Source organism: Euleptes europaea, chromosome 9, assembly GCF_029931775.1.
Source record: "Euleptes europaea isolate rEulEur1 chromosome 9, rEulEur1.hap1, whole genome shotgun sequence".
NCBI classification, from domain to species: Eukaryota; Metazoa; Chordata; class Lepidosauria; order Squamata; family Sphaerodactylidae; genus Euleptes; species Euleptes europaea.
The window spans coordinates 21,284,853-21,303,406 of NC_079320.1; the positions used below are offsets into that span (position 1 = coordinate 21,284,853).

Consider the following 18,554-nt stretch of genomic DNA (forward strand, 5'->3'; position numbering starts at 1 on the left):
TGCCTGGTGTCTCAATGGCTGTTCTGGCTATGGGATTTTGGACAGAAGGGATGCAGCTACTGGCATATTTATAGTGCTAAAGTATCCGCAGACTGTACAGAAGAGATTATAAATATTCATAAAGAAATTAGCATCAAAGTAAGATTAATTCTAAGAGATCTCACCTACTGAAAATTCCATCAGCAGATAAATATTTTATACATCTTAAAAAGTCTATCTCAGTTTTCACTAATGTAAGGTGATTACTATTAACCTTTCACAGTTGTGCTATCCTTTTTCCTCCCATTTAAATCCATCTCAAAACTTACTGATAACATATCATTAACACCACACCAGTGCCACTATTGGTGTCTTCTAAGGGCCCCTAAGCTACTTGAAAACAGTGGCCAGAACGTTATCAAATGTAGCATACACTTGAATTTTAGAATTTGCTTACAAAATTCAGTACAGTCAGAATCGATTTCAAACGAGACATTTCTCAAAATTACTCACATTTCAGGAAAATTAAGTTCCTTTAGGGAGCTTAAAAACATGGGCTGTATCTAAAGCTACCCTTCTGCTCACAAAGGAATCTTTGCTCCAAGAAGACTTCACCTAGCAGGAGTTATTTAAAAAATGGAAGATTCCCCATTAGAAGAAGAGCACCTGTTAAGCCACACATGGTATTTTAAACCACCGCAATAGTGGCTGAAATAAAATGAATGGTGGTGATGGGTGGATCATAGTCCACAAGGATAGCTATCCTGCATTACAGGAACAAAATGGCCGGCATTTTCTCTCAGGGAAGGAAGTGAAGGAGGTATACTCTAAGAGACCATTGTGGTAGATGATAAATCTGCCCTGGTGACTCTGGTTTCTTGCAGAAGCAGTCTTTACTACCCTTCCCCCCACCCCAATGTTCTTGTGCTTTTATTTGTCCTATAGAACTCAACAGGAGCTGAGGGTCTTTTATGCATGGCTGGTTCATTCGCCGTCATTCCTCCGACAACTTCGGGTCTTTGGATTATGCATGCCGTTTGCAGCAGTCAGAGAACGCCTTGCTCTCCTCCTGCGTTTCCCCGCGTTTTGAGGAACCTGTTTTATCTCAAATTTGAAAATAAGGGCAAAACACGGGGAAACGCAAGGGGAGAGCGAGGCGACGTATGACAGTTGGAAATGGCATGCATAATCCAAACAAAGACCCAAAGTTGTTGGAGGGGTGACCGCAAGTGAAACAGCCATGAATAAAAGACCACTGACATTCAAGCCTGACCGTTCAACAGCATGTTGTGCAACTGATAGCTAATAAGCTCAGGACAGAAAAAAGAAAGTACTTTTTCCCCCATGCAAAGAATGATTAATTTGTGGAATTAATCCCCACTAGACAGTTAAGATTAGACAAAGTCATGTAAGCAAAACCATCAATAACTTTTGAAATGTCCACAATCAGAATTGCCAAGCAAGGGCCAAACAATAAGTGATGGCTAGCACCACTATGCCCTGCCTGTGAGCTTGCTAGAGGAATTGAGTTGATCAGTGCTCATGGCAGAAAGAACTAGCTATAACTCTAGTCTAGGGTTGCCAAGTCCCTCTTCGCCACCAGCGGGAGGTTTTGTGGGCGGAACCTGAGGGCAGGGTTTGGGGAAGGGTGGGACTTCAATGCCATAGAGTCCAATTGCCAAAGTGGCCATTTTCTCCAGGTGAACTGATCTCTATTAGCTGGAGATCAGTTGTAATATCAGGAGATCTCCAGCTACTACCTGGTGGTTGGCAACCCTACTCTAGTCTGATCCAGCAAGGCACTTATATTTATATATCTCTAATATAGGAGACCCGTGGCGCAGAGTGGTAAACTGCAGTAATGCAGTCCAAAGCTTTGCTCACAACCTGAGTTTGATCCCGACGGAAGTTGGTTTCAGGTAGCCGGCTCAAGGTTGACTCAGCCTTCCATCCTTCTGAGGTCGGTCAAATGAGTACCCATCTTGCTGGGGGTAAAGGGAAGATGACTGGGGAAGGCACTGGCAAACCACCCCGTAAACATAGTCTGCCTAGAAAATGTCAGGATGTGACATCACCCCATGGGTCAAGAATGATCCAGTGCTTGCACAGGGGAACTTTACCTTTAATATAGGGATTAACAACTTGAAGTCCTAGGAACAGTTCTGTTCCTCACTATGTAAAGTCATGAAAGAAACAGGGGCTATAGGAACAGCAACCTGCTTAGAGTTCATGTTTGGAAGTTAGAGCATCCCTCAGTGACCAAAATGATCTTCATATAAAACCAACCAGGGATCTCAAACTTAAATTCTCTGAGGAATCCATACATTATCAGTCATAGCTTCTGAATGTCTGGCAAAACATTATAACCATTTTAGCTGACCACATATGTGAAACAAAACTTTGTCTGTATAATTCACTTGGCGTGGTAGTAAAGAAGGACTAATTTCAAAATCATCCATGAACGGAAGATGCAAGGAAGATGATTCTCTGAGGACACAGGAGGGGGAACATGCAAGCCAAAAAGGGAAGTCAGTGTTAGAAGAGCAGAACTTATACACTGCATTTTTACTAACTTCTTATGTAACAATGCTTATGCAAGATGTATGTAGCCAATTATGCAAGCAGCAATGGGAAGTGTCCTGAAACATGGAGACATGAAAGCATGTTTGCATGGAAAAATGTCTTTAATTAGCCAAGAGGAAACTGTCAGGCAACACAGATGATGAGCCTCTGGGAACACCTACCATTGTACCAGAAAACAGTCATTTTAATTAGCTATAACTTGAAGCATTCACCTTAATGGTGGCCTCAATGTTTTATTTTTTGAAGTAAGGGTGTGTATGTTTTTTGTACTCTATGCAGTTGACAACAAATGTTCCCAATATGTTTTTAGCTTCAGGGAAAGCCATTCTATGTTCAGCATTATTTTACAGTGATTCAAGAAAACATGGTAGTATTTCTGAAATATCCTATCCATTGCAGCAAAATCATGGTAGCATAAAGAACATTTCTGCGGCTCATTATCGTCCTTTTTGCTCAGTCGCTCTATATTATTTTTCCCCCACTTTAAGATGACAGGCAAACGAACAATTGTTATACTGGAAAATGGGTACTTTTATTAAGGCCCCAGATGGAAAGGCAAATGGTAGAGAAAATAACACTAAAACCCTAATACTATCAGGCCATAAATTGAAGGGTAAAAAGATATTGCCCTGAACTGGATAGCCCCAGGCTAGGCTGATCTCGTCAGATCTCATAAGCTAAGCAGAGTCGGTCCTGGTTACTATTTGGATGGGCAACCTCCAAGGAACATCAGAGTCGTAACACAGAGGTAGGCAATGGTAGACCACCTCCAATGTCTCTTGCCTTGAAAACCCTATGGGGTCGCCATAAATCAGCTGTGACTGACGACACACAGACACAGATGAGAACATATTGATTTCATCACAAGAAACTGGTTAAGTAAAGGAATGCCTGCAGCTCTTTCCAAACAGTTAATTTATGAACAATAAATATTTATTAATCGTTTGTTATTCATAATAATGTGTGGATACTTTAAAAAATGAAATATGGATTTTGGGTGGATCTGATCAAGAATTTGTGGTGCAATCTATTAGAAACTAGATGTGTTCCATCAGAACTAAAGCCACCAATAGGATTATGTCTCAAGGAACCGAAATCTTTGGTATCTCCAGTTAATAGGGTATCAAGAAACTGAGCTGGATAAAACCCTGTCCTGAAGAACTACCGCTGTTGAAAGTAGACAACACCAAGTTAGATGGAACAAAGACATGATGCAATATAAGGAAAGTTCACATACTCAGACATTCAAAGCACTTGTACCCTTTCACACAATAAATTATCTGATTCCAACACAGGAGAGGCAGTAAATGTTCTTTTGTTGGCTTCCTTAAACCTTTATAGCACTGGAATATATTTTAATCAACTGAAATAACAGTGTAAGACAATAATAAAACCAAGTGCTCCACCTTCCACAAGACAAACAATTAATGCTAGTTTTTACATGCCAAGTGGCAGGGATTGTTAAATAAATCACCTCCACTATGAAATATTAAACACGTATTTTTATTGTCCTGTTAATTTGCTGTATCTGCAACTTCACAAGTGAGTGCTTTATTCATTCTGGAGTGTATTATTTCTGACAATTATGGTAATTGTATTCTGTATTAAATGGATTCAACCTATTCAGATCCCAAGAGATATTTACTTTCTTCTCAGATATCTAAAAGTGTAGGAGCTCTAGGACATGGTCATTTATTAACAAGATGTGGAAGAGAGTGTCCAACTTTTATTGCTTCTGTATAGTGTTGGAACGTCTTAGTTAAGGCCACATTTTAAAATCAAAGTATGAAACAGTCACTATTCTTTGCAGGTGCTAAATGGATCAGGTCCCTTGTACACAATGAACATCAATATCAAACATAAAAACAAAACAAAACCTCATTAGATTCTAGAACATTCTGGAGCGACTTATGATGCTTTTCAGGTCTGGGATATAATGTGACACTACAAAAAACTAGTAGCCACCTCCTTGCTATCATCCTGTCTCCTGAATTTTGTCATTACAGCTTTCTCTAACTTAAGACAGGATCAAAGGAATATAAATATATTTATCCGTTAAACTTTTGCAGACCACATTTCTGCCAAGAGGCAGCATCCACACGGTGCACAATCAACCCCCAAAATGACAGGCATCAAGAGGAAAGACTGCTAGGTCGCAACCCAGTGCACAGTTACATGCGCTCAAATGTCACAGAAATCAAATGGAACTTCAGCATGCCTTACTTACACCACTGTGGATTAAGACCACAGGGTACAGGTGGTGCTCTGCTCAAATCAAAACAAATCCATCACAGTACTGAGGCTTAAAAAGAGAAAGTTACGTTGGCAGCAGAGGCAAGAAATATCTCTTTAATCTGCTTCCTATAAGTGAGCAATTCTTTCTAATCAATGCTCTAGGCTCTGTCCACTTGAAGGCCAAGTGGGCTCTGGCATGCTATGATATTAGGGTTGCCAGCTCTGGGTTGGGAAATCTGGAGATTTGGGGGGGTTGAGGAAGGGGAGTGGAGAGGGGAGGGACTTCAATGCCATACAGTCTGACTGCCGAAGTGGCTATTTTCTCCAGGGGAACTGATCTCTGTCACCTGGAGATCAGTTGTAATAGCGGGAGATCTCCAGCCACCACCTGGAGGTTGGCAGCCCGATATGATATGTTACCTAATTTTGTAGGGGGGGAAATCACTCATACTCAAACCATGTTGGAAGTTACATGTACTAATACAGTGAATTTTAGGAGTAGGGGTCTACCTTGTAATTTTTGCTTGTTACCTCAATTAACAAAGAACACCTGGAATTTCATTACTTGAGGCTGGCCTCAGTAAATACCACATCTAGTAAATACCACATCAGAAAAGCTGGGGCCTTCCTACTGGGCGTATGGATTCTAGGCCGCCTCAGACAGACTGCTATTTAGCCTCAGTTCATAAAAACCACAGTTGTGAGGTTGACTCTACTACAATCTAACAGCCCTTAAATCACTTGGGGAATCATAATCGTACAACACACTTGGTTCTGCATAGTCAGGCTCATGGATACAGCATATGTTACCTGGGCCCTGACCAGTATTATCTTTTATGGTATGGTGTCATAGCAGATGCTGTAGCTTTGATGGTTCCCCTAGTGATCAATACAGGTGGTCACACTGATTCTATTTGATCTTTTGCACCTACTGGAAACTTGGTGATCCAAGTATTGAAGTCCTGAGTGCAATACACAGCATTATTTTTAAAAGACAGCTTGGAATCACAGCAAGGAGGAGCCAAAAACGCTTACTCATTACTTCTCCAAGGCCATCCGTGAGAGATCTGAACATGTTCTCTGTCTTTTTAACATAGGTAAGACTACTTATACGTATGAGGCCAGATTTATATACCCAAAGGGAAGACAACCATGAATGTAAGAGTATCTCGCTTAATAGGTTATAAAACAAAAGGTTTTTTTAAAATTACTGTGCATAATTGCAACTTGTGTGCAAATTTAAGACGGCCCACTACTTCTTGACATCACATGTAGGGGGAAAACCCCTGTCTTTTAGGTAAATACATTTTATTTGTAATAGTTTATCTACCAGCGTACTGGTTCTCTCTCCTTCTTGCCTGAAATGTCAATCCTATGGCCTCTGTGATTTCTAGCTAATGCTGAGGAGATGCAGGCAAATCTATTTAAAGTACAGAATTTAAGCTCACAGAGAGCTTGGTTTTTAAACAGACTACATTTCTGAAGCCAATATCAAATGCTCTCAGATACAAACACAAATCAGGCTTCAAATGACATATGCCCTAAGCTGTAAACTACCAAACAGTAGCAGTGTTTGGTCACGTACAAACGTTACTTTTCCTCCTAGAGCTCTAAGTGAAATATATAGGATTTTAAAAAAATCTTAGCAATCTAAAAAGTCAGGCTAAAATATACTATCACCAAGGCCACCCAGAAATCTTCACCAAATACTGCTCTATGTCAAACATCAAATATCAAAACAAAAGATAGACAGTTTAATGGTGGCATCACATATCAAATATTCAGCAACTGTTCTAAAATCCACAGAAGATGGTTTTATGTATTTATTTATTTACTTGGCTATGTACACCCCCCACTTTTCTCTCTTATGACAACCCCAGAAAGGGGCTTTCCAGGCAAGTGAGAAGCAGAGGTGGCTTGCCATTGCCTTCCTCTGCATAGTCTTCCTCAGCGGGTCTCCCTTCCAAATGCTGACCCTGCTTAGCTTCTGAGATGTGACAAGATCGGGCCATGCCATGCCGCCTTCCCTCCCAAGGAAGAGAATAAGGGTGTGCAAAACTAGCCAGGAACTGGTAGCCTATGTGAAACTTCTGGACTGGGCAGACCTGATAGTAATCAAAAAGTGTTTGGCCTTTTGCTTTGTCCGCTACGCTTCAGGATCTAGGCCAAGTGCCCAATTCCAGCAATTAACACCAGGGTTGGAAAAGCCCTTTCCTCAGTCTTAATGTGAATGTAATGCCCCCCCCACACACACACACACACACACCCTGACATTTTTAAAGTGTGCCTATGGGATCAGGGGCAAAATATTCCACTGAAAATAGGCCCTACACTTAATATGGATGTATCCATTTTATTCTGAGCTCGATCCATAATATTTTTTTAACCCAGTACCTAACTTTACACATACAATTTTTATGTAAACAATCTTGGCCCATCTTTGTTTAGCTAGGGTTGATGGGGATGGACACCCTCCCCTCCTTCCCTATAATGGCTTGGCATTCTGCCTGGGGAAGGGGAGAGAAACAGAGTTCCCACACAGAGAAGAGCTGATCCCCTAAACTATTCTGATAATGCTAGCAATTGAAATTAAATTTCTGGAGGGTGACAAGCCTGAAAAAGCACAATTGCATAATCAGCAACCAACAAAATATAAGCAGGTGAAAACAGGAGCTGGGAGGGGGAAATAAACTGCTTGCATTTATAGAAAGAATGATTCTGCAATTTTATTTCAGCAGAAGGCAGCCCATTTACTTCTCACAAAATACCTGATTTCTTTTTTTCAAATTACTATCTAGAAATTATTGCCTTGGTAAATCTTATCCCCAGGAATATACCTCATTGTTAGCTAGTAAGTCATAAAACTCAAACAAATGTAAAGTATTAAAAATATTTAGGTAAAGAACAGCTTTTTCTTTGTTGAACTGCCTGAAAAGACAGAGGAGTAATGACGGAGATAAATGCAGACTGGTCATGTGTGATTTTGACATTATAACCAGTTACGGCTATTCTGAGCTTATATGTTTTCTCGTATATTGCCATTTCAAACTGTTCAATCCTCATATTCTCAGCTGACAATATAACACAAGATGACATTTGATATAAAAGTTGCAAATGCCAACAATAGCTCTAAATGTCACCATAACTTTAACAGGTACATTCAGAAAAGCTATTCCTACATTCAGCTGTACAACCACACTGAGCAGTGAAACATGCTTTTAAGCTTATTTTTTCCCTGTAGGGTTAACACCACTTAGTGATAATGCATGAGAAAAAACCTGTTATTTCTATACCTTTACTGACAAGGAAAAGGGAAGCCAAACCCTGAAAATCACTATCATTAGTTAATTAATTTTCATTGTAACAAGTGGTTCATCACCATGACTCACCAACACAGTTTTCCTCCGGTTGTGAATCCTAATGTACCAATTTAAAAAATAATACTTCAAAAACAGCCTCATTATATAAAAGGCAGGAGTAATAATTAACGAAAGTATCTGACGAGCTCACCAACTTAAGAACATCTAACATGCTTACTTATGTCCAGTGGGATTCTGACTTTTGTTTCTCTGAAGCCGCTTTTGACATTCCACCCAGTTTCAAAAACAGGGCAGGGGACAACCATTTGAGAAACACAACCCCAATCTCACTTCAAAGTGAGGATGCAATAGTGCAGTTCTTTGTTCAGTCTTTGGCTTTACCAATTATTTGACAGGATGATCAAAATGAAGTTTTTAATTGCTGCTGACTGAAACTCTCCCAATCCCCCAGTTATTCAATAGCAATAAGCAGTGTGTGTGTGTGCGTGTGTGTGTGTGAAGTGTTGTCAAATCGCTTCCGACTCATCGTGACCCTATGAATCAATGTCCTTTCTTTGACAGCCTTGCTCAGATCTTGCAAATTCAGGGCCATGGCTTCCTTTATTGAGTCAATCCATCTCTTGTTGGGTCTTCCTCTTTTCCTGCTGCCCTCAACTTTTCCTAGCAAGATTGTCTTTTCCAGTGACTCTTGTCTTCTCATAATGTGACCAAAGCAAGACAGCCGCAGTTTAGTCATTTTAGCTTCTAGGGTCAGTTCAGGCTTGACCCTAAGCATTAGAGTAAACGAATGCCTGCCTCCTGCCTCACCCGTCAATAATGAAACAGACAATTTGCTTTCCATGGGAAAAACAATTGTGACTCTGCTTGCAACTAGAGATGCCATGAACCTTGTGGCAAACATGTTCAATAGTGTCCGACTGTTACAATTACCCATGAGCCAAACATATGATCTGTTCACCTGTAAGCAAACTGCCTTAAGTAACTGTCAAACAGCATTACAGGTGTGCAGTAGCTGTGTGCCAGCAGAGTTTCATTTGATTTTCATGTGGTGGTACAGTTTAAATCTCCTTGCACTGTGGGGGATTTTGCATCGTGCAGTTGATGAGATGATTCTACTCAGGGTCATGGATGGTTAAAATCCCGTAATTAAATGAAACAAGGGTGAGATTAAATGAAACAAAGGTCACCCAAAAGGCTGTGTAAAAATGTACATACATGCAATAATGTTGATAATGCAGACTTAAACACCAAATGTTAAAACTTCTTTTAAAATAGTGCTTGTTTATAATAACTGGCAGATTGATTCTTTTGCTCACAGTTAATTTTAATGTATTTATTTTATTTTAAACATTTATTAGCTGTATTTCTTCCTTATTTATACGATTGGCCGCTGCATGGAGTCTCTGAGAAAGTGGGGAGAGAAGGATTTCCATTGGGCTGTGAGAGACTGAAACACTGCCAACTGCCCTGTTCTGCACCATTTGAATCTGTAATAATTAACAAACAGGCTTGAGCTACTCATGAAAAGCCAAACTGATCAGCAAAAAAGTCCGCTCCCTGTTTGTGGCTGGTGAACAGACTATGAGCCAAGCCATCCATACTTTAGCTCAACTAAAATGAATGTCAATGTCTTTTTTAAAACCCGTATCTTCCCACAACACAGAAAAGTTCTAAACTACTTTACTTTTGAAACCTTTGTTGATTCGAGCCTTTTAGAACAGAATGTACTCCATATTCAAAAGTTGATGAAGAACAAGCTTTTAAAAGGCAGCCTTTATCTCTGAGCACCAACTTGTTCCTTACACTGCAAACTCTCATATGGAAGGAATCTGCACCCTTTAAGAGTGCATTAAAATACTTTGGAGATTTTATTTAAATGTATTTAAATACAGTCAGTCGGGTAAAACTTGACGAGGAATGAGAAATAAAGGGCTTGTAAAAAAATAATTCCAAGCATTTTTTGGAAGTTGTACTTCCATCTTCATCAGCTGCAAACCGGAAAAACAAGCAGGCAGGTGAACAACAAATGACCACACTCGCTTCTTGTCATAATATTAGTGAAAGTAAGCTGCTTGCTCTCTGTGCGGTGACCCTGTATGTCCTGCTCAGGACGACTTTGCCTGTCCTCCAGGCACACCCGGAGGGCAAGGTATGCAGTAACGACCCATCTGTTCACTACTGGCAACTAGCAAATTTCTAATGAAGACAGATGTGGGTCACCTGGCGCAAAGATGCTGCAGGGTGCTAATGAATCCTCCTAATGGTCACTACCTGCCATTTTTGACTGATTGATGATCAAAAAGGTTAAGCCTGAAAAGCAAAGATGAGGACTACAGCCCATCATCAGTCTTACTAGCTCTTTTACTCTGACAGGCTTGCTCTTCCCTGTCATCTTAGGGTTGTTGTTTTTAACGTTTCTATTACTATGTCTGAAATATGCAAAATAATCCAACTTTTTTTTTAATTGTTCCCTAACGGACTATTTATATCATTCTATAACAGTGAATTTTTAGATGCAGTATAAACTATTGCTACAGTTAAGTCTTTTCTAAGCATCCAATACCTAAAGCAAACCAATCCTGCAATTTAGCGAACATGGCCATCTCTGCTGTTTGTCATCGCCTCAATAGCACATACACAATGATTTTAACATTGTTAATTAGAAAGGCATATTCCCAAAGTCCATAGCAAACAAATACCATGCTTGCCTTGCCTATCATGGCATCACTTCCAGAAAACTTTGGGGGGTATAAGCTAGGGCTGTGCATAGTGATAAACCCGAACCGAAAATAAGCTGGAAAAAAGCCATTTCGGTAAATTTCATGATTGGATTTACCAAATTCCAAAACCTGGGGGGAAAGCCAAAGCCGAATTGGCCATTCCCGGAAAAAAAAACAGGTAATTATCCAGCTTTTTTGGGTTCTCCCCAGGCTTTGCGAAGCTCCTGGGGCGGCATTTTTAGGTAGAGCCCCCAAACTTGCAGGGTAGCTTGCGAGGATTCTCCTTGCAAGAACCGCCAAGTTTGGTGAAGATTGGGTCAGGGGGTCCGAAGTTATGGGGTCTGGAAGAGGTTGCCCCCTCCGCCTCCATACAGAAGCAGGAAGGTAAGAGTCAGGTTCTCTGTTCGCTAATGGGCTAATGCTTGTCTATGGAGGAGGGAGGGGGCGACCTCTCCAGAGCCCATAACACCGGACCCCCAACCCAATCTTCACCATACTTTGGGGTTCGTGAAAGGAGAGTCCCTGAAAGCTACCCTGGAAATATGGGACCTCTACCCCCCAAAATGCCCACACAGGACTCTCCTGTGTTTGCTATTATGGAAATTTTCCATTAGCCTACTTTTGCTACAAAGACACAATCCTGCAGAAGTTGCAGGGGGCCCGAACGCCAACGCAGCCCCTTCCTGGCCTCCTAAGGGCTTTCGCCCTTGAAGGTCAGGAATGCGCTGTCAGGGCACAGAAATTTCAGCTATGGGTTAGAAGACACAAAGCAAGCAAACAGGAGCTCTGCAGTTATGAAACATACATAATGCTAATGAAACATCCAAACATCTTCATGACAAAACCAACAGAAGTGACTACCCATGGATAGTATTAAACGGGATACAGGGGTGGGGGCTGGTATTCAAGATCAAAGACTTCACCATTGAAGAACTCCCATTTCAAGTTGGGATGAAAAGTACTGGGCATTTCTGTCCCATCTATTTTGAAGAAACATGACACATGATTTCTCAGATTTCAATTTTTCAGAAGATAAAGTGGTACATTAAACTCACAGAGTGTGCATAATTTGCAGAGTCCTTTAATCTTTTATCTCATTTGTCCTCACAAAATTCCTACAGAGAGCTAACAAAAATAAACAGTATATATGTGTGTGTGTGTGTGTGTGTTTCTGAATATATGTGTGTGTGTGTGTGTATACGTATCTATATCTCCAGGCATTTAGATAAATTTCTTGTCCAACACCAATATATTTCTGCCCACATAATCCTTTATATCTCAGGGTTTCAGTCCCAACATAAATTATTTTTAAGTACTACAAAAAACAACACTGAATTGGCATTACCTTCTTTTCTGCCTGTAATACCATTATTTCATGATACCGTGGAATGCAGAGGTCGTACGTTTTCAGGCCTTCCTTCTTGATGTTGACATTTTCATAATTCGCAGCACTTTCCCTTTAGAGAAAGTTTGGAGAGATTTATGAGTCATCACTTTAAAATGCTTGAGCATCTACATATGTTCAGTGAAAGCTCTCCCACCCAATCCATTTTACAATTATATCAGAAACAGCTGCTCTTTGCAATAACAAGTGAGAGGCTAAACTGTCCACTAATACGAGGGCTTAAACTTCTGTAGTGCAGTAGCGGGAACTCAGAAGAATACACACAAGCAGTGATTTGTTTCCTTCTCATATCAACATTTTCATGCAAGAGGTTAAGCCGAACAAAAAGACAGCTGAGGATATTAGGATGGTGTATGCCCATTATAAATGGAAAATAGTGCTTCACGTTGACCTAATACCTCCATTCCACAAAGCTGGAACCAATTATTCCTTCCACTAATTGATGAAGTCTTTCTCCATCACAAGATAATTTAACGAAGGGAGTCACTCACATTTTAACCACAGATCTAATAGTACAACTTTGTGAGATAGAGATGCTCCTCAAATATTTTAAAAATTGCCTTGCCCAGATATATTTAAATATCAATAAACAGGTTTTAGAGGGGGAAAGTCTAAAAAATTATAATCCCCTATCCAATTCAGGATTCCAACCCCTTGGGTTTCCTATCTACAGTATCTTAGAAAAGGATTAAATTAGCACAGATGTTCAGCTAGCTGAATACAGTAAATCCATACAGAACCAAGGAAAAATAATTCAACTATTACCACTCTGCTTTACCACTTTTAAGTACGACTTTTAAGTCTGTCACAATACAATCCTATGCAGAGGTAGTCAAATGGCATCACTCCATTGGTCTGCACTCTTACAGCTCAATCCTAAGGGGGGGTAGTTGAGGCACGCCCGGGACGGCGCAACCGTGCCGCCTCCTGAGTGGCTTGCTGGCCCAGCGCAGCAAGCCAAAAATGTAATTCCCCCCAAGCCCCATGGAACTGCGGTACGCAGTTCCATTATTTTTGCTGGCATAACTTCACACCAGGAAAAATGGGTGTTCCCGGGGCAAAAAGGCTTAGGGAGCTAACTAACATCAGCTCTGCCCCTGGGAATGCCTCCTTTGGCACCAACACGAGCCCCTACACTGGAGGAGCGCTGCTGATAAGGCTGCACCAGGGCCCATGCCTCGCGCTGCTGTGGCACTCCCTGGCGCAGCGCAAGTACCCATGTGGATGGCGCATGCCGCACTTAAGCCAGCGCGAGGTGCATGCTGTCTCCAAAGGCACTGTCAGTCCTGCAACCTGATCCTCAAACTGATATAATTTAAAGTTCAAAAGGATTGTGCCAGAGCGTACTGAACTACCCCCACCACCACTGTCCCGTCCCCCCAACAAATTCCTCAGGTTATTTTTCCGTTACCTGGCCCAGATCCTATAAATGAGCCAAGTTCAAAGAAAAGCAACTGAAAGAAGGACTGTGAGGTAAACAAGCAGAAGACAGGATAGGGTTCGCCACTCCTGCCACAACAGGAAAGCCCCCACTCTTCTGGCATTCTGCAAACAAGGTAAAACAGAGTTGTTCAAGAGGGCATTTCTATAAAGGCCACAACATTCATGGGGAAGAGGGCTGTGGCTAAGTGGTAGGGCAGCTGCTTGGCATGCAGAAGGCCCCAGGTTCAACCCCCAGCATCTCCAGTTAAAGGGACTAGACAAGTAGGTGATGTGAAAGACCTCTGCCTGAGACCCTGGAGAGCCGCTGCCGGTCTGAGTAGACAGTACTGACTTCTGCAGGGCCTGCAAGACAGAGCTTTTCCATCAGGCCTATAGTTGAGGACAGCTGTGGGTATCATCCTCTGCTGGCCTCCCTATTCCCCCCCCCCTTGTTCTATGTTACTCTCATTATTGGAGGGGGGCAACCTACTGCTTTTTCCGGGCACTATGGGCCAAATTAAGCGCCATCTGGAGTTTTTACGGGTTTTTAATTGGGTTTTATTTTTAAAAATTGTTTAACTGTTATTTAAAAAATTGTTTAATTTTAGAATTATTACTTTTATTGTTAATATTGACATGTTTGATGTTTCCCCGCCCTGAGCCTGGTCTTGGCTGGGGAGGGCGGGTTATAAATTGAACAAACAAATAAATAAAATAAGCACGCAAGATATGGGTCAGATGAGAATTTTAATTTTAAAACAAAGGAAATTACATACTGGGTTACATCATAGTCTCCAGGTCCAGGGCCCACGCGTGGCTTAAATTCATGTCTCTTTTCCGTCAAACTGCCAAAATGAGCTCCTTTATATCTGACGGTAACACAAGGGTCATTCTGAAAGAAGGGGAGGGGGAGAGATGAGGTATTCAGCTTGTAACCCATACTTTCACTAATGCAACTAAAGCAAGGATTTGGATCCATGTCTGTCTAGGCTAAATTCAACACTATCTACTACACCACGCTGGCACTGATCAAAGCATTGCATAGTTCAGATATGCAGATATGTCTGTTGATTTTGTACCTCTTTGCCCACAAATATACCTACAAGATGACATGTAGGAACTCAGATCTCATAAAGCTATGTGCTTTTCTTCTCACTTAGTAAACTGATTTGTACGAAGAAGCCACTCAAATTTTTCATTCCTTTATCCATTAGAAGCTCCTTGATCCATTGATCTTGAGCAGCATATATCTAATGTTTGAGGGATATAAGGACTGAAACAAATCTTGCCTCTGACAATGTAGCCTTGGGATCCCTGTCACTTAGTAAAAAAGGCATTATGTCAGACACAGAGGCATTAGATTTATATGTTAAAAGGGGAGAGATATAACGTGATCGAAGTTCCTCATAAAAGCGGCATTCCAAGAGGGCATGAGATAATGAATCAATAGAGCCAGAAGAGCAAGGACAGGTCCTGTCTGGGTATGGTATATTCAAAATTCTGCCCTGCGTAACCATAGAGGGGTTAGTGTTCAGTCTAGCTAAACAGAAGGCTCTAGAAAGATGAGTTGTCAAATAATAAGTATAAGCAGGCAAACCACGTGGTGGGTCAAATTTTTCAAGTCCTCGGCCACACTTTCATCATTAAGACCAATGATCCCACAAAAGCCAGCACATACATTTATGAGTGATTGGGGAGTCCAGGGTCATCCCATATCCATCATGCTTTTTTCTATCCTGCTCGGGCTTGCAGGGCCTCAAAACTGGAGAGGGGAGGGGGTCTGCAGGACTAGGGGCTGGATTCAGCAGAACACTCACAAGGGGCTGGAAGGACAGATCTTTCCCCTCCTTCTTCAAGCAGCCTGCTGTGTGTCCCAAAAACATACAGCAGGCTGGCTAGGGGTTGGTGGAGAAACATCCATTCTGTGAACTCGTCTGCTGGATCCAACCCTATTTGACCTCATCCAATATGTTAATGTGACAGAACTGTACCTTATTCATTGTCTAGATCATGGGTTCTCAACAAGGGGGAATTCCCCCCCGGGGGGGATTTTCAGGGGGGGATTGGGAACACTAAGTGTGATGTCCTGTAGATTATGTTCAATCTGTAAAATTGTAGTTTGTTTTTAATTTTGAGTTAGAGTGGCAAGGGGGAATTATATTCTGAACAATGGTGAAAGGGGGGAATGGAGCAAAAGTGGTAGAGAACCACTGGTCTAGATAAAAAGCATGACTGTCTATTTTTTTAAAAAAGAACAAATACATCCTACGTGCATTTATTTCTCTTCGACGTCTTAATTTTGCACTTAAACTATAATATTCAAGTGGAAGTTCAATGGATATTTCTATCAACATGTGCAAAGTGGTAATGTTCAAAGAGTTAGAATTAGGAATACAGGATATATTGAAATGGGTATCACGCCTGAAAACATCTTGTACTGCTACTCTAAAAGAAATCTTGCAAAGTGTGAGATTAAATCTGGGATGGTAGGCCAAAAGCATTCATTTCCATGAAACATGCACTAAAATGATCAGTAACGAAATACTCAATACTGATATTTATATATTTGAGCCACAGTATTTAGGATTCAAACTATACTGAGTTGTTGATAGCCCAACTTCACAATCAAACTCTCATAACTTCACTTACTGCCAGGTATGTCTCTCCTGTTGCCTAAACTACTGCTAGATATTCAGAACCACAGCAATACAGACACCTGTCTAGAGATGCCTTCATCTTGCCCAAGTGAACGAAAATTAATAAACATATATGTTAGGACTATCTGCAAAGGTACTGACCAAAAGCAAGATGAAATTCCTGGTCTCAGTGTATTCGTGGAAGAAAAAAGAAGGAATGTGAAATACATTTAACATTTCAACAGAGACTGCAGGTTGTATCTCATTTTTTTTTTAAAAAAGGCAGATCCTATACACATTGTAGCTTAACAGCTAATTTTTGTGTGACTACATGGATCAGAAGCAAATTACCTCTGTCTACAGCAGGGAAAGGGTCACAAATGAAGTAGTCCTTAATGTCCTCATGCCATTGCTTTAAACTCCTAAAGGCCAGGGATGCTAATATTTCACAGTAAAGGGACCAGAGCACCACCCTGTGGTTACTGCGGGGAATTATTTACCAACAATTTTAAAAGATGACCACAGCAGCAAACAAGGTTGATTCATTTTTAGAGATTACTTTTTAATATGCTGGCAATCCTGGTGGTAGGACCTGGATCCATCTATCCCTCATGTCCACCTTGGACCACAACCCTCCCCTCATAACTCCCATTTTGCATTTCAGGCTCAATCTTAACACACCTCCTTGTGATGCGTACAGTCAGAATTTAGCTGGTAGAGGGTGACCATTACGGAATACCCCCCATGTAAAAACAAGAAGAAGAGCTGGTTTTTATATGCCAACTTTCTTTACCACTTCAGGGAGACTCAAACCGGCTTACAATCACCTTCCCCTCCCCACAACAGACACCCTGTGAGGTAGGTGAGGCTGAGAGAGCTCTAACAGAGCTGTAACTTGCCCATGGTCACCCAGCTGGCTTCGTGCGTAGGAGTGGGGAACAAATCCAGTTCATCAGATAAGCATCAACCGCTCATGTGGAGGAGTGGGGAACCAAACCCGGTTCTCCAGATCAGAGACCACCACTCCAATCCACAGTTCTTAACCACTACACCACACTGGCTCTCAGACAGAAAATTCAAATCAGGGAAAATGTCACAGTCCAATCCTCTCAGAGCCATGCAAGGAGTATAGAAGAGCATCAAAAAGCAGGATCCCCTCATCCCCCTTCCCCCCAAAAAATCATGAGTGGGGAAGGCTGACACACAGCAAACGGAAAAAGTCAGAGACTTCTTATATTTCACTTGGCTGTGTTCAAGTCTTACCCAGCAATGGGGAGGGAGGGGGATCAGAAGTTGACTGGCAGTAAGCTTCTAACACCCCTATCCCCCCCCAAAAAAAAAAAACGTTCCTGTGCCCCAGCAGCAGGCTACTAGCATATTTTCCAAGGCTAGGAGATCAGAAGCAGAAACTCAGCTGACAGGGAATCAGCTGGGAATCACCTTCTGATTCCCCACCCTGTACAGGAAACATTGCTGTCACCTAGCAAGGCTGGGACTCAGCAAAATTACCCACAACAAAGATCAGAAACTGACTTCTCTGATCAGCTGAGTGTCAGATTCTGAACAATCCTGTTTGGTATCTGTTTGCATTGTGATGTCCGGATGTAGTTACAGTTGTATTTCTTAAATACAGAGGAAAAGTCTATTTCAATAATTCACTTGACAACAGATTTCAAAATTACAACTGACAGAAATTTAACTAACCTTATTTAACAAATTTAAGCCGATAGTGAATTAACATTGCTTCTATTTATATTTAAGATGCTGCTCATTATGAGATTCAAATATCATTTGACATGGCTCAGTAGCAACAGCATTCAGCACATTTTGTAAAAGCCAGATCTGTACTAATAAATAAAATAATGAGTGGCACACACATTGCTTAAAACTAAACGTGCATGCATTGTTACCATTTTAAAAAAGCAAACATGAAGAAAAATAAACTTGGAATCCCAACTAGGCAAATACTTGTCCCTCAAGTGGAACGAAAGGACACTTGTACATGCTTTGAGAAGTCCCTAAAGCAAAAAATATCCACTACACCCAGAAAACAGGTACATCCAAGTGGGCAAGTTAGATAGTCTTTCAAAGCATTGGTAATTTTTGCTATATGCCTCTCTTGAGCATCCTAGGAAAGCAGACACAGCAAAGGGGCAGGAGACTACAGCAAAGGAGGCAATTTAAAGAGCAAAAGAAGAGAGAAATGGATGGGCAGAATGGGGAGTGGCAGCCCTTCCCTCGATTGGCAGTTGCC

The 18,554-nt window shown here is 41.3% G+C and overlaps 1 protein-coding gene across 1 annotated transcript in view; it reads right to left on the reverse strand.

Annotated features, from left to right (window-relative positions):
* Positions 1 to 18,554, reverse strand: part of STPG2 (sperm tail PG-rich repeat containing 2) — a 242,468-nt gene that overhangs the window by 200,617 nt on the left and 23,297 nt on the right. Inside the window, exons 5-6 of the mRNA XM_056855812.1 lie at positions 14,441 to 14,556; positions 12,183 to 12,294 (exon numbers count right to left, since the gene is read on the reverse strand). Of these exons, the coding sequence (XP_056711790.1) occupies positions 12,183 to 12,294; positions 14,441 to 14,556 (228 nt within the window). The remainder of the gene's footprint in view (positions 1 to 12,182; positions 12,295 to 14,440; positions 14,557 to 18,554) is intronic.